Source organism: Eulemur rufifrons, chromosome 7, assembly GCF_041146395.1.
Source record: "Eulemur rufifrons isolate Redbay chromosome 7, OSU_ERuf_1, whole genome shotgun sequence".
Classification (NCBI taxonomy): Eukaryota; Metazoa; Chordata; class Mammalia; order Primates; family Lemuridae; genus Eulemur; species Eulemur rufifrons.
The window spans coordinates 260028556-260050216 of NC_090989.1; the positions used below are offsets into that span (position 1 = coordinate 260028556).

The 21661-nt window shown below is 36.6% G+C and overlaps 1 protein-coding gene across 1 annotated transcript in view; it reads left to right on the forward strand.

Annotated features, from left to right (window-relative positions):
• SMC2 (structural maintenance of chromosomes 2) overlaps positions 1-17052 on the forward strand; it is a 46320-nt gene extending 29268 nt beyond the window's left edge. The window contains exons 18-25 of the mRNA XM_069474504.1: positions 310-503; positions 1667-1810; positions 2282-2476; positions 4369-4569; positions 6983-7099; positions 12362-12522; positions 15825-15972; positions 16876-17052. Coding sequence (XP_069330605.1) covers positions 310-503; positions 1667-1810; positions 2282-2476; positions 4369-4569; positions 6983-7099; positions 12362-12522; positions 15825-15972; positions 16876-17052 — 1337 coding nt within the window. The remainder of the gene's footprint in view (positions 1-309; positions 504-1666; positions 1811-2281; positions 2477-4368; positions 4570-6982; positions 7100-12361; positions 12523-15824; positions 15973-16875) is intronic.
• Positions 17053-21661: the final 4609 nt, after the last annotated feature.

The window sequence follows — 21661 nt, forward strand, 5'->3', positions numbered from 1 at the left end:
TAGTTACGTTAAAAATATGAAGTGTGATCTTTTTTATATGTTGCTTCAAAACCTTTTTAAAAGTAGGATAAAGTTTATGTTACTCAATTTTATACCAATAGAAATTATTTCTTTACAGATCTTAGATAATTCAAGTATGGCTCTTAGGATGTATGTTTCAATATACCATTTCTAGACTATTGTTGGTATAGTTAATTTTTTAAACTCGAGCCTATAATTTTCCAGATCATTTCTTCTATTAAAAGTTACATTTATAAGCCTTTATCTATAACTATTAATTTAGCCACATTTGCCTACTTTATGATGTAGAGGAAAGTGAGGAGACTTTAAGAAACACTAAAGAAATTCAAAAGAAAGCTGAAGAAAAATATGAAGTGTTGGAGAATAAAATGAAAAATGCCGAAGCTGAAAGAGAGAGAGAGCTGAAGGATGCTCAGGAAAAATTGGATTGTGCCAAAACAAAAGCAGATGCATCTAGCAAGAAAATGAAAGAAAAACAACAGGTAATAACCTTTCTTGAAACGGAACCAATCTTTTAATGTCTACATGGAGCTGAAGGTGGTAGAGCATCATCTGTTGGCCTTATTCATCAGATTTGATCCCCAAATCTAAAAGCAAGCTGTGTTCTTTAGCACACAAATTATGCATCTTACAAATAAATATACAGGATGAGCATCTCAAATCCAAAATGCTGCAAAATCAAACTTTTTGAGTGTCAACGTGACACTCAAAGGAAATGCTCTTTGGAGCATTTTATATTTGAGATGCTCAGTCAGTATAATGCAAGTATTCCAAAACTCTAAAAAGTCCAAAACAGTTCTGTTCCCAAGTATTTTTGATAAGGGATACTCAACCTGTATATTTCTCTGAAAACCCTATAATTGAGTGTCATATAGTTGTGAGTATAGGATGCATTGGCTTGCTAATTTTAGGCAAAGAGCAAAGTTGCCTTTTGGTAAATGGATTCTTAGGAGTGGACAACTCTCCACCAGGAATGGATTACATGATGTTGTGGAGCTGTAATATCAGAGGTTCAGCAAGTCAACGTTTCTATTTGATAATCCCATATGTGGATGTGCACTTTGAAAGAATGATGTAAGAAGAGCATGTTATGGTTACAACAGTGCTAAAGCTGGAATTTGAACATAGAGTTTTGTCTCCAAAGGCTGTGTTCTTAATCATTGTTCTATACAATGTTACCTAAATATATTTTCTTCACAAGTTTTTTAACTCACTATAAGATTCTATCATTAAATAGCTGTACAAAGTATTTTCTAATTAACTAAAGGCTATAGTGAGAAAGAAGAAAATTGAGAAAATTTTGTGCACGTTCAGTAGTTTTGTTTAAAAAAACTGTTATCTCCACTAATTAATTTGTTACATGGAATTTTATATTGTTTTCCCTATAGAAGTTAAAGGATAAAGGAAATAATTTATGGAGAGTTCTTTGAACCCATAAAAATTACACATTTGTCATTTTTTTTTTTTTAAGTATAAGAAAATAAACTTCTTTCTTGCCTTGTGGGGAAGATTAACATGTACTTTTGATAGTTGAGTGATAACTAAACTGTTACATGAGAATATTATTAATTTAGCTGCTCTGTGTGTGTTTATTTTTTAGTAGTTGACAACCCATGTGAATACCCAGTTACTGTGTCTTTTATAGGAAGTTGAAGCTATCACTCTGGAGCTGGAAGAGCTTAAGAGAGAGTATGCATCCTATAAACAACAGCTTGAAGCTGTAAATGACGCTATCAAATCCTATGAAGGTCAGATTGAAGTAATGGCAGCTGAAGTGGCTAAAAATAAGGTAAGACTTTTTTTTTATCAAATTGGAATAATTGAAAATGCTAATCTCTTTATGAAATGTTGGCTTAAGGTGTTTGACTTTAGTGCTCTTGATGTTTTTACTCTTGTTATGGTAAGAGCATGAGACAAAAGTGTTGATTACTGTTCTAGAATTGTCACTTTTTTGAGAGATCTTACAGGTCAGCTTCCAGTAGTCCCTCTTCCTCTCACCCAGTGTTAATCCCATCTAAACTGCATCCAGCAGAAACTCTCTATTTTCAGCGTGAACATTGCATTTCAACCCTTTTTTCTCGTGGTAATTCATTAGTCTTTTTAATGATGATAGAAAGTATAGAGAGTTAGGTGACCATCATCTGCCTGTAATCAAGTTGCCTTCTTACCCAGAAGTCTCTCAGACAATTCTTCAGTAAACTAAAAACATTTATATAATATTTTACCTAACTATATAATTTCTTCTAATTTTTTGTTTCAGGAGTCAGTAAATAAAGCTCAAGAAGAGGTGACTAAGCAAAAAGAAGTGATAACAGCCCAAGACAGTGTAATTAAAGCTAAATGTGCAGAAGTGGCAAAACACAAGGAGCAAAACAATGATGCTCAGCTTAAAATTAAGGAATTAGACCACAACATCAGCAAACATAAACGGGAAGCTGAAGATGGTGCTGCGAAGGCACGTTCGTGTTCATTTTTATCCTTAGTAATCAAATTTTATGTCTGGGCTGTTGCAAAATTTTAGTAAACTACTCGATGGAGAAGACTCAGTATAAATAGCAAAACTACAGCCTCATGTGTTAACTGCTTTTCAACAATGTTCATTTTTAACAAATGGCATGTTTCATTTTTAAATTTAATTTCAGATATTTGTTCCTATCTACCACATGTATTTACCAAATGCCTGGTGCTCTCCCATGGAAATAACTGTTTTTTTACCCCCAAATGTTGATAGAACTAATTTCTAATGTATTAGTAATAATAATTTATATTTTTTGCCTTATTTCATATTGAATTAAAATAATTCACAAACATATATACAGGCAACTTAAAAAAGGTACTTACTTGGCTTTCAGATGTCCTTATGTGGGTTACTACTGTCAATTTTTGTAACTTTATAAAAAATCTGATATTTGGCCAAGCAGTTATATTATTGAGGTTATCCTGCTGTTTTTTGATCACTCTTAACATTTCCTTCTTTCATTTATCACAGTGCCTTTACTTAAGTACTTTAAAGAGAACACATGCTTTTGCAGAAATTTATTGCTTGGTTGAGAGGCTACATTTGTGTTGTATTAATAATTCATCCTTCATGTTTTCTTTTGAGTTTATAACAGTTTGGTACCAGCCTTTTCAATGCCCAGGATCTTTTTTAGCATCATAAAAAATACACCAGCTTTAACTTCAGAAGGATCAAGAATATATGAGACAGTCTCCCCACACTCTGAAAGAACCACAGAACTTGGTTTAAAGAACATTTTTTATGGCTACATTATAATCTCCCACTTTATTTTATTACTATTGATTTCCCATTAGCCTAGTAGCTTAGTGTTAGTGGATTCACTGAGATATTACCAATCCCAATGTTATTGCTAATAGTTTTTTGGTAGTATTGGTGATTGCTAGGGGATTTTATTTGCTATTGAAGAGGTAAAAGGGGAGACTTGCAAGGCGAGCTGCTAGAAGCCAAGGATTCTATGAAAAACATAGTTTATCAAATATTTATTGCTTAGCTACTAGTATCAGATACTAATGCCATGTACTGAAGATATAAAGATGAGCAATATGCACACAGAATGCCTTCAAAGAGCTTACAGGTCAGTAGGGAAGATAGACTATAAATGATAATTTTACTTTGGGGCCCAGAGGTGGGATCATACCCATGGAATTAATAAGGATAAACAAATTGACAAGGATTGGAATCTACCAGTCAGAATGAACCTTAAATAATTTTAGTAGAAGAAAGTCTGTAAGCACTATAATTTGAACTTTATAATCAGTCATATTATATGAACAAATATACTGTGTCATTGTCAAAAGTGGGTGGCAGCAGAAAGACAGTCAACATTTAAGGCAGTTTTTTTTCTCCGTCTTAGGTTATAATTCTTAGAAAAAATTATTAGATACCAGTCAGGATTAGGTTCCCATTTTACCAATCTATCACTTAAGTATTATAAGAAGAATTTTGACTTCTCACAAGTTGTTTTTTGAAGTGATAGAATTTGGTAAAATCTGAAGGAACCTCATCTGATTTATTAATATATTTCATTCTAATGGAATTGTTTTGCATATACTCTGTAGAAATTTCTCTATAAGTTGGCTCCTCTTCTAATGCTTAAATATTTAATAATAGAAAGATGTCTTGCTATACAATCTCTTGTTTCTGTAGCCTGTGCTCCAGGCAAAAATACTCATCTTTATTCCTGTCAATAATGAACTTCATTTTTTTAAATAGTCATTATGGGGTTTTCCCCCAATATTTGATTTAAAATTAATAAGTATTTAAGAAACTGGTTTATAAATGTTAGTTTGTAAACAATCATAGATCCTTTTATCTTCATATGTGGCTAGGTATCCAAAATGTTGAAAGATTATGACTGGATTAATGCAGAGAAACACCTCTTTGGCCAACCCAATAGTGCCTATGATTTCAAAACTAACAACCCCAAAGAAGCTGGTCAGAGACTTCACAAGTTGCAAGAAATGAAGGAGAAACTAGGAAGAAATGTCAATATGAGAGCTATGAATGTACTGACAGAAGCAGAAGAGCGAGTAAGTCAATTTCCTATGAATAACTGGCCACATTCAGACATGACTGGCATTGATAGCACTATATGATTTCTGATGCAATTGTTAGACTTAACCTTTTGCTAGATGTCCTTGATACTTGTTTTCTTTCTGCCTTCCTTTTCTCCCTTTTCTTCATTTTTTTCTTATTTCATTCTTTTTCATAATCAGTTGTTTTTATATTCTATTATATGTCATGAATGACTTTTCTACTAGCTTTTGTTCTGCTGTAAACATGTTCGACTATTTTCTTATTCTTGGTGTAAATACAACACTTTTGGATCCTGTTAATTCTTCCCATTTCTATCATTCCTTTCACTTGCCCTGAAAAGCCTTGAAAAATAGGGTGGTATGCTGCTGTCTGCCTCCTGACCAGTCACTCCGTAACTGCTGCTTCCTTTTGACTCTAGTGTATACAGAAACCATTATAGGCCGGGCGCGGTGGCTCACGCCTGTAATCCTAGCACTCTGGGAGGCCGAGGTGGGCGGATCGTTTGAGCTCAGGAGTTCGAGACCAGCCTGAGCAAGAGCGAGACCCCATCTCTACTAAAAATAGAAAGAAATTATATGGACAGCTAAAAAATATATATAGAAAAAATTAGCCGGGCATGGTGGTGCATGCCTGTAGTCCCAGCCACTCGGGAGGCTGAGACAGGAGGATCGCTTGAGCTCAGGAGTTTGAGGTTGCTGTGAGCTAGGCTGACGCCACGGCACTCACTCTAGCCTGGGCAACAGAGTGAGACTCTGTCTCAAAAAAAAAAAAAAAAAAAAAAGAAACCATTATATAAGTAATGTCCAGAATTGTTATATACATAACCACTGTTTCACTAATCTGTAAATACAGCAGCATCTACTTGGTTTTAATGCTCTCAATTACTAGATAATGTTACCCATCTCCCCTACCCTGACAGCTTTTAGAATCTGAGAAGGGAGTTTTAATGTCATCTAGTAATGAACTTGGGAGGCCCTGTCACTAGAGAAACCCAGTGGGAGAAGCAGTCCTACTCTTGACAGCAACATAAAAAAAGAGCAGTCTTAAAAATTTTATATTAATGTTCCATACCTTCTTTAATTCTGTAAAATTCTATTTGAATTTGTATATTAAAGTAAAATAAGATACCTGCAAGACTGATAATGCTTATGAGCTCAATTACTTTTAAGAAATTTTTCTATAATGAATTTTATTTAAAACTGTTATTGACATAAGTATGCACAAAGAATCTAGGTTATGTTAGATACCAAACAAGCTAATAATGTAGATGTTGCGATCTCTCTATAAAATACTCCTGCTGGTTTTCAATTTTACATTAAAGCTTTACAATATGTGGCATATTTGTGGAAGGAAATCTTTGGTCTGAATTTGAGGTGTATAACGTGGTGAAATGTGTTTTTCTTTTACTTGTTTGCTTTTATTATATAATGAGAACTGGGTCTCATTTTTTTTTTCCAAAAGAATTCATCAACTCCCATCTCCTTACAAGAGAGGAAGGTGCTTGTTGATCAATAGGTGGCCTTTTGTTTTTTCTTGTGTTCTGTGTCTCTCCATATAAGAAATCACATAGACTTATGTAAGAAATAAGATAACGATGTGGAGAGGAGGTTTTGGGATCTTGGCCATAAAGGAGAGCGACAGCAAGGAAGATGGCAGGACTGGCCAGAGTTGTTAAGGAAGAATATGAACCCTCCTTAAAACGTGAGGCTTTGAGGAGAAAGTTAGGAGAGTTTTAGAAAGTTCCACAGCTGTTCATAGTATAATTATTCCTCTACAGCCTTTCTCAAAGGAAGGCCACACTGGAGAGATAATGTGTAAGCTGACATTTGAGGCACCAGTTATGTCTGGTAGAAAGAGTATTCCAGGGAGAAAGAACAATGCAGGGGCCATAAGACAATAATGAGTTTATTATGTTCCAAGAACTGTAAAAGACCATAAGACCAGAACCTGGGGGAGGAGTCTGATGCCATGAAGTCAAGGGATAAAAGGGCCAACTTATGTAGGACATATACATCATGGTAAAGAACTGAAATTTTACTCATGTTGCTGTTAAGACTGACCGATGAAGAGAGCATTCAGGGCTACTTTTACTTGAATTTATATATGACAGGGTTTTTTTTTGTCTTGGCTGCTTGAGAGATAAGGGAATATTTGTGGAATCAAAATATTTCAAGACCTTGTACTATAAATTCTCAATTCTAGTAATTGAATTTTATGATGCATATGTGGATGATTTTACTCATAATTTGGTTTATATTATAACTCTTCATGTATTATATCTTTTTTGGTAAACAGGAGAGTATGTATTATATATTTAAAAAAATGAAACCTTTTTAACTCCTGACTGAATTTCAGAACATAGAGGAAATTTTATATTTTCCCAATTAACTGCTTTTTATCTCACAGTATAATGACTTGATGAAGAAGAAGAGAATTGTAGAAAATGACAAAGCCAAAATCCTTACAACTATAGAAGACCTTGACCAAAAGAAAAACCAAGCCCTCAATATTGCCTGGCAAAAGGTATGTCTTTTATTTTTTATGAGGAGGCAAGAATGAAAAATATTGTCATTGAGTTTATACTCAGAGAAATTTGTGTTTGAATGAGGCACATGTTCATACCTGAATTAAAACCTCATAGACTTTGTCTTTTAAATGCATTTTGTCTTTTGGACTTGACTACTACTGGATGCTGTCACCCTGTTTCTCTTTAAAAATTGGACAGTGAACGAGCAAGTTTAGTACTCTCTTTTATGGGACTCTTACTCAACAGTCCCAATTCCATTTTTGCTTTATGACAGCTTTGGCAGATCTCAAGCTTCTTCACTGTTATTTCCACTTTCCTGCCTTCATATATCTCTCTTTAGGATAATTCCTTAGCCTCTCATGTGAAAGTTTTCTCATTTTTCCTATAGCAAAAGACTCTTGCTTAAAAGATTCTAAACATAGTCGCTGTGCTATTTGATACTTTAGCAAACCTATGCTTTCTGAGATTCACTTGGGCACCTTGCCTCTTTTTCTTTGTAATTCTACAGGAACTTTATTTTCAGCAATGGCAACTCAATTATCTCTTCAGTCATCTTGTTTTTCTTGCACTAAGACTTTGAAATTCAGTGTTCCCTTCCCCTGTAATATTTGTCTTTTACTAAAAATTCCATGTAAAAAGTTGACTCCATTATTCTTGTACATATCCATTTTATCCATTTAACATTGGATCTGAGAGGTTTTGTTCTTTTTTTTTCCCATTATGGTTCTTAGATTTACTACAAATTAGAATCTGTTGTTTAAATTAACCTTGCTCTTCCTATTATGTGTCAGTCACTATTCACAAATTAATTTTCTCATCTAATGCTCACAATATCCTAAAAAGGTAGGTATTTTCAGCATTATAGTCTTCCTTCTGGCATCAAGCATACTTGATTGACAAAGCCAGATTATTATAGGCATTTTTTATTTGTTTTCATACTTGCATAATTTCTGTTTTATTTCATCTTTACATCAGTCTTCTTCGCTGCCCATTAACTTGATAAGTCTTTTTTCTCTTTTGGAGGAATTATCACATGGGGTCCATGGTTGTGTTCAGAGTTTAGTAACACTCCACTCTTAGTCCTGAGCTGTCTCTCCTCCACCTGGCCTAATAGGAAAAGAAAAAGAACTTAGGGTGTTTATACATACTGTGCTATCTTCCATCATTCTCAGAAAGACAGTGGTTCTTGCCCCCTTTTTTGATGATCATTGCCTAGTTCTGGAAATCTATCCCAGATAAAACTACAACTTGCTTCTGTGTAGGATATTACTTAGCAGGTGTGTAACTGCTTTTAAAATGTGTGTTCCTCAGTAAATCTATATTTAGGAGCACTGCTTGTGTCTAGGAGATTTCCTTGTTATAAGTATTCATAAAAAAGTATATTTACATTTAAATATTGAATTTGAAGATTTCTGTAGAAAACATGGCTGTCAAATCCTTGTGTGTTGCACTCTAAAATTTGATTACAGAACTAAGATTATTAGTCATGTTTTTAAAAACAGATGGCCAGAATCCCAAATAAGTGTAGGCACAAAAATTACCCTCTTACAAGTGAGCATTTTGGCCCTAAATCACTATGTAGTCTTTTTCTTTTCTTTTTTTTTTTTTTTTTTTTTTCATTTTTTTTAATTCAGGATATTATGGGGGTACAAACATTTTGGTCACATGTAATGTGTTTGCTTCACTCAAACCAGGGCTACAAGCATGTTCTTCCCCCATACAATGCGTTCTGCTTCCATTAGTTGTAGGTTTACTTCTCCAACCCTCCCCACCTGACCAGCACCCAATGAGTATTACTACCATGTGAACACCTTAGTGTTGATCAGTTAGTACTAATTTGATAGCGAGTACATGTGGTGAGCGTTTTTTCATCCTTGTGATACCTCACTTCAAAGGATGGCCTCAGTCTTTATATAATATAAGGGGTAATAGTTCAGGATAATATAAGAGGTAATAGTTCACCAATTTTTTTTTGTAGTTGAGTAGTATTCCATGGTCTATGTATACCACAGTTTATTAGTCCACTCGTGTTGATGGGCACTTGGGTTGTTCCCACATCTTTGAAATTGTGAATTGTGCTACTATAAACATTTGAGTGCAGATGTCTTTATTATAGAATGTCTTTTTTTCTTTGGATAGATGCCTAGTAGTGGGATTGCCAGATCAAATGGTATTTCTATTTTTAGCTCTTTGAGGTATCTCCAAATTACTTTTCACAGGAATTGTACTAATTTGCAGTCCCACCAGCAGTGTAAGAGTGTTCCAATCTCTCCACATCCATGCCAGCATTTCTTGTTTTAGGACTTTTTGATAAAGGCTACTCTCACTGGACTTAGGTGATATCTCATTGTGGTTTTGATTTGCATTTCCCTAATGATTAGAAATGTTGAGCACTTTTTTATGTTTGCTGGCCATTAGTCTGTCTTCTTTTGAAAAGTTTCTGATCATGTCTTTTGCCCATTTATTGATGGGGTTGTTTGATTTTTTTCTTGTTGATTTTCTTAAGTTCTGTGTAGATTCGTGTTATCAGCCCTTTATCAGATGTGTAGAAAGCAAATATTTTCTCCCTTTCTCTAGGTTGTCTATTCACTCTAATGATAGTTTCCTTGGCTGTGCAGAAGCTTTTTAATTTGGTTAGGTCCCATTTGTTTATTTTTGTTGCTGTGATTGCTTTGGGGGTCTTTCTTCATAAATTCTTTGCTCAGGCCAATGTCTGAAAGGGTCTTCCCAAGATTTTCTTCCAGAATTCTTAATTAAGGTTTAATGCCTTAGATTTAAGTCTGTTATCCATTTTAAATTGATTTTTGTGAGAGGTGGGGATCTAATTTCAGTCTTCTGCATGTGGATATCCAGTTTTGCCAGCACCACTTACTGAATAGAGATTCTTTTTCCCAGTGTATATTTTTGTCTGCTTTGTTGAAGATTAGATGACAATATGAGGATGGTTTTATATCTGGGATCTCCATCCTATTCCAAAGGTCTATATTTCTGTTCTTGTGCCAGTACCACACTGTTTTGGTTACTACAGCCTTGTAGTAAAGTTTGAAGTCTGGCAGACTGATGCCTCCCAATGTGTTCTTTTTGCTTAAGATTGCTTTGGCTATACGCGGTCTTCTCTGGTTCCAGACGAAGCATAGAATTATTTTTTTCTAAATCTGTAAAGAATGATGGTGGTATTTTGATAGGGATTACATTAATTCTGTAGATCACTTTAGGTAATATGGACATTTTAACAATATTGATTCTGCCAATCCATGAGCCTGGTAGATACCACCTAACTCCAGTGAGAATGGTCTTTATCAAAAAGTCCCAAAACAAGAAATGCTGGCATGGATGTAGAGAGATTGGAACAGGATTTTTCTTCCTTGATCATAAACCCCACTGTTGGCTGCTGCTCCGGTGCGCAGAACAGGGCCTAGAGTTATGTTCTTATTAGACGATCTAAGCTGGTCTGGTAGGCTGAATCAATGGGCTATCATTATTGATGAGCACCAAAGCCCCACAGATTCACACCAGTTGCACTGGGAAAGCGGCTTTTCTCGCTTCTCCCAACCTCCAGGGGCAGAGCCCTCCACGTCTGGTGCAAAAGTTGCTGGGCTAGGGGAGGGGTGTGGTGATGCCCAAGTCTGCCCAGCTTCCCAGCATCTGGGGTGCCCATAGGTGGCGGCCTCCCACTGCTGGGGAACTAGCATTATGGGAAAGCACTCAAGATTTGCCCATCAACGCAACATAGGCCCTGCTGCCTGAATCAACAATTGCGGAAGGGCAGGCTGGGGAGGGGTGCTGCCCGAAACTGTAGCACTGCACAGCATCCAGGTTGTAGACCCCCAAAATGGAGGCTATCCACCCGCGTAGAGCTAGTGCTGGGGGCGACTGCTCAGGAGTTGGCAGATGGTCTTGCTCTTTCTGTCCTGCCTGGAACTGGCCTAATTGTCAGCTGTTTCCAGGGGTAGAGCCCCCTTTTCAGTATTCACCTCCTTTGTGCTGGCCCCTGCTGACCACCGGAAGCGAGGTGTCTTGTCTCCTAACTCACTGGAGTGGTCGCGGGAAGTGATCACTTAGACCAGTCCCTCTCCCACCCACTGCAGTCCTAGCACCGGGGGGGAGTTCAAAATGTTTCCAGCTATCGTCCCCTCTCCACAGAGCCCACCATCTCATGCTGCGATTTTGCACTGACTTCAGGCACATCCCTGTCTGAGTGGGTGTAGAGGTTAGTGGGGGAGCAGGACGTTCTCCTGTGGGTCAGAGCCCACTGCACTGGCTGGCCAGGTGGGCATGGCCGTCCCATGCTCTGTTCTCTCTTGTTCATCTCGCACTCTCCAGACTTTGCATTTGTATTTCCCATTCACCTTTTTTTTTCCCTGCGTTGCAAGTCCCACGCTGTTTCTCTGCAGTTATACAACGCTGTTCTTGGCGGGGAGCGGTCCTCTCGTGTGGCCGACTGAGTTCTTCACCTCTTTCTGTGGGAATAGAGAGCCAGGAGGTCACCTCTCTTCCACCATTTTCCTACCCCCTGCCTTTCCCCCATGTAATCGTCTTGCCACAGTAGAAAAGGGCAGGCCAAACAGCTTCGTATTCTCTTGGGACCCGGTCCCAATCCTGGCCCTCAAGACCTTAATCTCATTGGCTATGAAATGAGACATATAGAAAAGAATACTTTAAAACCTTGAACAAATCTAGTCCTTTGATTTTATGCCACTTTTTCCTGGACCTCACACCCTGATCTACTTAGGTTTTTAGCTAGTAATGACAGCCCCATCCTACCCTATCAATAAACAGAAAAGTTTAATAAGAAAACACTTTATTCCAAAAAGAGTTTGAGTTTCATGTTTGCTTCTCCAAATATTTTGGGTTTTCTTCTCCTATGTGATACAGTTGTGTGTGTCTTAAGGATTCCTGCAATATGTTCTATAAAAGTGTCAAAACTTTGGAGTAGAGTTAGAGGTATAGCTTCTAGTTCCCCTTGGAAATAGAAACTATTTTTTAAGGGGTCAGATAGTAAATATTTCTCGGTTTGTTAGCCACCCAGTCTCTGTTGGAACTACTTAATTCTGTTGTAGCACTAGCGCTAGCACCCATACATAATTTGTAAAGAAATGGGCATGACCAGATTTGTCACATGGGCCATAGTTTGCCAGCCCCTGAGTTAGAGTAACAGACAACAGAATGGACCTGCTGAATTGCATGTACATATATCAACAACTTATTCTTCTTAGAAAGCATTCTGATATTTTAATATGATTTTTTTTTTAATCCAGGTGAACAAAGACTTTGGGTCTATTTTTTCTACTCTTTTGCCTGGTGCTAATGCTATGCTTGCACCACCAGAGGGGCAAACTGTTTTAGATGGTCTGGAGTTCAAGGTTGCCTTAGGAAATACCTGGAAAGAAAACCTAACTGAACTTAGTGGTGGTCAGAGGTGAGTAGTACCTTTGCAATATTATTTTTCATTTTTCATACTTTATTGTAATCCATCATCTCATTACCCCCTAATTTTATTTATGTTTTGATTTTCTTAGCTACCTTTGCATGTAGAGTTTAAGGAGCCTAATACATAGATCTAAAAATTTTGGTTGGAACATTTGATTGAAATAATAGGCGACAAAAGAGATACAAGAATAAGGAACTAGGCCGGGCGCGGTGGCTCACGCCTGTAATCCTAGCACTCTGGGAGGCCGAGGCCGGTGGATCGCTTGAGGTCAGGAGTTCGAGACCAGCCTGAGCAAGAGTGAGACCCCATCTCTACTAAAAATAGAAAGAAATTATCTGGCCAACTAAAAAATATATATAGAAAAAAATTAGCTGGGCATAGTGGCGCATGCCTGTAGTCCCAGCTCCTCGGGAGGCTGAGGCAGAAGGATTGCTTGAGCCCAGGAGTTTGAGGTTGCTGTGAGCTAGGCTGACGCCACGGCACTCACTCTAGCCCGGGCAACAGAGTGAGACTCTGTCTCAAAAAAAAAAAAAAAAAAAAAAGAAAAGACTAAGGAACTAGAAAACTAGACAAAATACATGAAAAATAATTATTTTCAAATATTGGAAAATGAGTAGCACAAGATTATGATACCTCAAAGAGGAAACAGGAGTGCTGAGCCCTGTGTTCACTCTGGCTTTCTCTCTAGTAGCAGTTGCTGGACTTCAGATACAGAGAAGGAAACCCAAACATAGTCTAAGTTAAAAAGACAGATACTATTAGAATTTTGTGAGGCCCAGAGAGCTTGGCATTAGGTCTATACTGTCCCTAAAAGTGAAGGTTACTAGACTCACCCTAGGAAACTTAACAACAGGCCTTAAAGAGCTCAAGCTGATCTACATGTTACTTAATTGTTTATCAGAACAAAGCCCAGTGCTCTTTAAAGGAAGACAAAAGAAAAAGAGATATTAAACAACATATCATCACAATAGCCAGCATCTAATAAAAATTATAAGACAAAAATCAATAAAATTTGACTCTAACGAAGAGAAATCAGTCAGTAGAAACATACTCAAAAATAACGGAGATGAACCTCAGACACAGGCTGGCAGGAGGATCCCTTAAGCCCAGGAGTTTGAGGCTATAGTGAGATGTGATTGTGCCTTAGCACTCTAACCTAGGCAATAGCGAGACCTTGTCTCTAAAAAGAATAAAAGTAAATTTAAATGAACTTAAAAAAAAAAAAAAAACAGCAAGACATATATAAAATTGCCAAAAACCAGTAATTAGGAGTAAAATATTAAAAAACAGGCCAAAGGAAAAGAGGCATATTATGTGCCAGTGAACAAAGATAAGAATGACTTCAGACTTCTTGTCAAAAACTATGTAAGCCCAAAGTCTGGAACATCTATAAAGTGTTGGAAGAAAAACATGTCAACTTAGAATTATATATCTAACAGAAATATTCTGCAAATTGAAAGCAGTATGAATAATTTTTGAGATAAAAACTGAAAAAGTTAGATCCAACAGAATCATACTACAGGTTAAAGGAAGTTCTCAGGCAAAAGGAAAATGATACCAGATGGAACCTTGCATCTACATAAAGGCATGAAGAAGAGTGTTGGAGAAAACATGGATTTGGGGAAGTTTTTCCCAGCCTTACAACAGTGACTCAGAAAATCAACATAGTGATAGAAACTTAAAAGGTCCTGTGTCCTAACACTTTACCTGCAGGCAGCCAAATAATTAAAACCTCCGAAAAGAAAATTATGAATATCCACGTAATTGAAATTGGTTATTAATTTAGTATTTGCTTTTTCTCCTGTCAAATGTATAATCTATAGGCCTTGAATTGTTTTTCTGTGTCCTATTATCATGTAACTTTTTTTATGTACATAGAAAAGTTAATTTTCCCTATGAATTCTTTTATTATTTTCATGAGTAGAAATGTATTTATACTTTTCATCATTTATAAAATTCCTAAATATTTTAAGCACCTAAAAGACAGTTCCTGCTGCCTGTTAATCAAAATCGAATTCTACAATTTAGATTACGGTATCTTTTAACTATGTTTAGCAAATGCCTGGAAAATGTTTTGAGGAAAATAGGAAATGTTTGTTTCTCTTCTTGGGGGAGCCTACAGATTATTTCCATAATTAAGATGCTGTAAAATTATTTTTAGATGTACCACTGTCGAGCATAGCAGTTCAACTCTTAGTGTGAAATACATTTTTTTAAAAAATTAAGTTTAAAGCTGAATGCTTTACGCAGTTGGCACAAAGAAAGCCAATCCTCTGTAGAGGTAAATATCAGTCTCACTATGCCTTGTTTTTTATTGTACTGTTTCATCCCTTTCCTTTTCTAGAAATCTTGATTTTTCCTCCACTTGTGTACACATTCTTTCCTCACTTATGTGTTTCTTAATTAATACCCTATTGGAATGCAGCAAGCATTGGATTGACTATTCTAGTACTGCATGCCAGGAGGTATTTCATTATAGAATAAGTATGTGACAATTGTTATTGTAATTTTTATTCTAATGTTAAATAAGTATAAATATTTTATATTAAAAAATACAAGGCTTTTTAATAAAATATGATTCTTAAGACAAAATATAAGATTATTGTGACTATTCATATCAGATTAGAATGAAAACAGCTTCATTTAAAGTGAATGGTGAGCTGGAAGAGCACTGAAAACAGAACTATAGAATTTTTGAGTAGGTGTAACTATAAATCTTACACAAGGATTGTTTGAACATCTTGACACTGTAAAGTACTTAGGATAATGACCATAATCTCTGCCGCTTCCTAGCAAATGGTGCCTATATATTTATAGTGTCTGTGTATGTGGGTGCCTACATAGTTTAAAAGAGGACATCTAAACCAGTTATACTGTTACCAAGACAAGAGCTATTGTCTTAACAAATAAATACGTAGCACTCACTCACCTGCTACCTGAGCTCTAATAAGCAATTGGGGAAGGAAAAAAAAAAAAAACTATTAAAACTACCATAATCTTTTCTTAAGGACAAGTACTGAACGAACACAATATGGCAATATTAAAATTATCGTATGAAAACAATATACTTATGAAGAGAGGAAAAGTAGAAAGCTAAAATAAAAAATATTTTAATTCAACAAAAGTGTTGACATTTGAAACTTAAGATTCTTTTTTATATGACAATCTTTCAGATTAATCTGCACTATTCACCATAGTAATAGTATCACAGATTTGTTTCAGTGTTTTGATAAAAAGTGGTATTATAAAATCAAATTTTTATGGATGTTCTTCCACTGACCTTTTCCTAGGTCTTTAGTGGCTTTGTCATTAATACTGTCCATGCTCCTCTTCAAACCTGCTCCAATTTATATCCTTGATGAGGTAGATGCTGCCTTGGATCTTTCTCATACCCAGAATATTGGACAGATGCTGCGTACTCATTTCACACATTCTCAGGTAAGACTAGAAAAAAAGTTCCGGTAATAGTTTAAGTAAGATACTTAGGATTGAAGAATATTAAAGCATTATATATCTATTTAAATAAACTTACGTTCAAATGGGTATAAGAGGAAAAAGGGTTCAGTCTCCTTTTAAAGGAAGAGCCAGGCATTAAAAACGTTGATTGAAACCTGAGGGAGAATCTAATTTAGTCATAATTTAGAATTGATGTAGGGTTAATATTGTTTAGCTGGCTGCCATGAAGATGTACAATTAAAACTGTTTTGGGGACATAGCTCAGGTATCAGACAGTTACGCGGGACTTGATAGGGGAACTTTGTCCTGGCTAAAAAGTAAAAACAAGCCTCCTGAAACTAGGGAGAGTTTGTTATTGTTGTACTATGACTGTGTAGGAACTGGGACTGCCAAATATACATGGTACAACTCTGGGGGCTCCATTCATCATACTTATCAGATTGTGTATTTCTTTATTATGGCAGTTTTTTGGCAGATAACATTGAAGTGGTGCCTTAATTATGTAAAGGTTCCATTTGGGCTAGTGGTAGTGCTGTAGGAACTTGAAACCTTCTTTGACATTAAAATATCACAAGGAAAAATATTTCACCAGGTCTGTTAGAGCTAGCAGCAAAACAGTGAATAAATGCCAGCTACAAAAGATAGCAAGAAGCAGTCAACCACCAGGAAACAGTAAACCTGTGTAAGAAAGATCTTGAGATAAAACTGAGACATCTAAAACCAAATAATAAAAAGCTAGCATTTATTTAGGTGCCTAATATAACTGTTTAAAGAAATAACAAAATCAAAATGATCTCCAAACAATTCTCATCCTCAGTATAAAGGACTAAACTTCTTTAATAATATTATATAATTTTTTTATGCTTTTTTTCTTTTTCTCTTAAGTTCATTGTAGTGTCGCTAAAAGAAGGTATGTTTAACAATGCAAACGTTCTTTTCAAAACCAAGTTTGTGGATGGTGTTTCTACAGTAGCCAGATTTACACAATGTCAAAATGGAAAGATTCCAAAGGAAACAAAATCAAAGGCAAAAGGACCTAAAGGAGCACATGTGGAAGTTTAAACTACAAATTGAAGAACTTGGAATATCTAATTTGTTTATATAAAAAAATTAACATTTTGTTACTTAACCTATATTTTCTCTTCCTTTGTGTAATCACTTACAAATGAACATAGATTCCTCATCTCTTAATTAGTATAGCTATGATCCAATTACTGTGGTTGTGATTTTATGCATATCATCGAAATGTTTTTTCTTCTGCATGTCTTTTATAAATTAGGGATCCTGAGATATCTGGTTGGTGATAAATTCTGTATGTAAAAGCAAATATATACAAAGAAACAGATGAAATTAAATTACAGAATAAGTATAGCTGATAGTCAGCTTTTAATTAGTTTAATTCCTAAGGCAATATTAATGTGTTTTTTATTGCTAATAAAGTCATTCAGGTAAGGAAGAATTATAAAGCAAGTAAGTGGACCTGCAATGGAAACCCAAAGAAAGCTATTATGCAGGCACTGAGCTATTTGAGACTAGTTCCTTGAGGCTACAACTCCAGATCCCTGATTTAGACTGAGATGGGAAACAGATCTTGAAAGATTTTTTCATTTTAATGATGTTTGAATATCATGTTTCTATATGCTTAATTGGTCTTTGCAACCTTAAGTTTTTTGTTTTAAGCCTTACGAATATTTTAATTGAAGCTTGGGAGGAGGTGTGTTGTATCATGCTTATCTGCTGCAAGTTTATCTGAAGTCTAATATTTTCAAAGATTCTTGTCAGCCTTTTCATAATCCAGTCAGTAACAACCTGTTAGTGAGTGAGAATGTAGGAGCCAGAAGACTAAATCAAATTTATCTTTTTCCTTGAGCCTGATAAATATATAAATAGATCCATCTGTTCCACCAAAATAACTCAAAAGTTTAATGATGATTGTAATTCTTAGGGTCTTCTGCTTTTCAGTTCAGAGGGTTGAAATTTCTTTAGAACTTGAAAAATGGAGCTAAGAAACACTGTAAGAATACTATTTATATTAGTATCTCTAGCTACATCAACAGAACATTGTCTCCAAACTGAATCCTAAAAGCTCTGACATGATCTAATCTGACTTTCAGTGTTTTTATTTTGTACCCACATCTTTTCCTGATATTTGAGTCTTAGTTCCTGAGTGTTATTATCTTACTTTCCCAGATAGATGCTCGTACTCCTTGGCTCTGGGTTTGACATTTCTCACTCTTCATTCTCCATACCTATCTGAGATGTCAGAACATACCCAAGGAATTGATATTATGGGACACACTGGAAAGGATTGAATCTGAAATTAGTTATGTACACTGTTTGTTGGAGAGAGAATGCTATCAATACTGAGTTCCAGGAAGTCCCATATCACAGGCATACAAAGTTTGTTTCCATTCAAATGTATTGCAAACACTTTGCCAAAACCGTTGTATAAATTCACATTGTCACCAATAAAGTACAGTATACCATTTGACCACAAACTATTCAGTACTGGCTGCTAATTTTAATATTTCTGATTTAATAGCTATAAAATGGTACTTCATTGCTGTTTTAGCCAGCATTTTAAAAATACTTTGTAAAGTTGAATATTTGGGCTATGTACTAATTTTCTTCTTCCTCTGATACAAATTTTCTGTTTGTGTGCTTGCTTTCCTAATTTTTGTCATACATAATCTTGATCCTTGAAAGTCCTCAAACATATTAAAATTTTGTGAGTAATGCTGTTGTTTTTTTTTTTTTGATTAGAGGGACATTTATTTCACACATCTGCAGTAATGTGAGTTAATTAACATCAAGCTCTTTCTATATATCAGACACTGTTCTCATTTGTGTGTATTTTCACATTGAATCTTCACAGTAACACAGTGAGGTAAGTACAGTTATTAGCATTATGTAATTGAGGAAAGTGTGTTGAGCAGAGAAGTTAGGAAATTTGCCTAGGATGATAATACAGTTAGTGAGTGGCAGAGCCAATATGCAGATCTTGGCAGTTTGTCTCCAGAACCTATATTACCTCACTGACATACTAAACATTTGCACTTGCATTTATTGTACAAAATAAATTTAAGACATACCTGTATGAGCAAGGTGAATATTATCATCAAGAACAACCTCTAAAACATTTGAAGAGAGGATTTGTTGTATTGTTTTTGGCATTCCAAGTAAGCAAACAGCAAATGCACAGCGAAGACATGGTAGAGTAATCTACCAGGCCAACACTCCCACAGATAATAAATATAGATTCTGGGCAAAATACCAGAAACAACTACCCAAGAGCTCCAAAAACTGAAGAAAAAGCAGGAAAATTTTGGATGGGATATGAAATTTGGAAGAGGAGACAGGCACAAGCTAAATTTAATGCTCTTGCACCTTGGACTTAAGTGCTAGCTATAGTCCTGATGTAACTGTAGGACAGCTGAAACTGCAACAGAAAGCCTGCTGTCTATCTGGCCTGGACAAGTAGAGGACAAGTAAAGGATAAGGTCTGGTATAACCACAACTTCTAGATAGTAAGGGAGAAATCTCAGAAGGGGGAGCTAGAGAAGAGGGTCCCCAGATTGATAGAACTCAACCTATTGACCCCTGCACTATGCAAACACAGAACAAGTCAAAGATAAAGCCAGATTACCGGTTAAATTAATAAGGACAGATTTTAATCAGTAATATACTACTGCAATAAGAAGAGTCCAGCATAACTGAACTTTGATTTATATTGAATTGACTGGGTGTTTTAAAGGGAGAATAGGGAGGGGCAAGTGGGGACTCAGAGTCAGGGAAGTATTATATTGATAAATGGGAAAGGGAAGGTTGGTCCATGTGAAACCCATTTGGGTTTGTTAACTGGATCTTATCCCCAAGCTAGGTTCTCACCCTCATACACAGACTGGGACACAGGGACTGTGTCTTTAGGTGTTGGCTGGAACAGAGTAAATTCTTAGCAACCTTGAATTTTCTCAGACAAGCACTTCCGGGGCTAGGCTTATCCTAGGGATATGAGTTGTTAGAAACAATGTCCATGATTTCTAAGTCTTTGCAGGCAAAGGTTTAGGGCTAGTAGAGAAAGGGCTCAGAGAAGCCTGGCTAGAGTTTAGTCAAAGAGAATCTGTCAAACAGACAAGTAGTTTACAGTTTAGCCTAATAAAACTGAATTTTAATTTGAACTGCCACTACAGGGCAGTTCTTCAGGTGGCCTTGGACCAACCCACTTCAACCCCCTTTTCTCACTTGTAGTTGTCAAAAAGAACCATAGAATGTGCTGGGAATGCAAACTCTAGAGGAGGGACTGATAGGAACTGCCCAAGTGCTGTTCTAGTCCCATCCCCGTTCCCTAAGACACGGTTTCCTTCAACACTTTAGCCCAACATGTCCTGTGTCCCTGGGTATAAAACCTATGCAGGCAGCTTTCCAGCCTCCCCTCTGCCCTGGGCAGATTTCCTGAACTTTGGGGGACTGACTTGCCATGGATCCTAGGCTTCTGTTGTCCCTTGCTGCCTATCTGTAAGTAATAAATCTACTTTGTGTCATTTGTTGTTGTCACCAGACTCAGGTTGGTAACCAGTGCACAATAAACCTGCTTCACAAAAACTCGCAGTGAGCAAGGTTCAGGCTGACAATAACCATGGTTTTTGATGATGCTGGCAGGGCAATATCCCTTAGTACCTGGCCTAGGGTGGAGTATCTGCCTCAGGGCCAGAGAGCTCAGAAAGTGGGTACCACTCAGATGGACACCATACTAAGTGGAGAACAGTAAGTTAACAGTGGTAATTCAAAACCTGCTGCAGATAAAAATGTTACAAACCACCATGTTACAATATACTGGCCCAGTTTGGCTGGTCAGAAAGCCTTTGAGACATGGAGACTAACAATGAACTGCCAGAGGCTGAATACCAAGACCACTTGGGCAGGAAACCAAAGAAGTATTCCAGATAATATCAAGTGAAAATTGTTGGTCTTGGCAGGACCCACTCAGAAAGGAGGCCCCAATAGCTGGTAGGCCTCTTGCGTACTCAACACAGCATGTGCCCAACTTGGGTGTTCTTTTGGCTCCATGGTCAAGGTGAGCTGTCCAACAAAGCTGCCAGCTTTGAACAGGGCGCTTTGCAGCAGAAGGCCTTAGAAGTCATTTAACAAGCTGTGACCCAAGCACTGCTTTTAAAATTTTCAGAGCCTGCTAACCCTATGCAACAATGTGTGTCCATAACCTCCATGCATGCTAAATGGCGTCTGTGGCAACAGAAAATTGCCACTCGGGTACACATGTCAGATTTTAGACAAGTTACCTGAGGCAACCCCCAGATAGATCCCTTTGAATAGTAATACCCCTCTTGCTATTGTGCATTCATGGAGGCTGAATGTCTTAAAGCTAGAGTGCTATATGTAACTGCTACTTGAACTGCCCATTCTTATTTGGATGCTTACAAACTCTACCAATAAATTTAGCCACACTCAACAGAGCTCAATTATCAAATGGAATTGGTACATTCAAGACAATGCCCAGCCAGAACCCCAAGGGATCAGTAGGCTCCATGAAGAAAGTTTACCAAAAGGTACCAAGTGACCCAAAGTGGATGCTTTAGCCCTTGTGGTTACCTGTGGCCCAGAATTCAAAAACTTTGATAGTGACCATACGTATTGTATACACATCCCATATTTT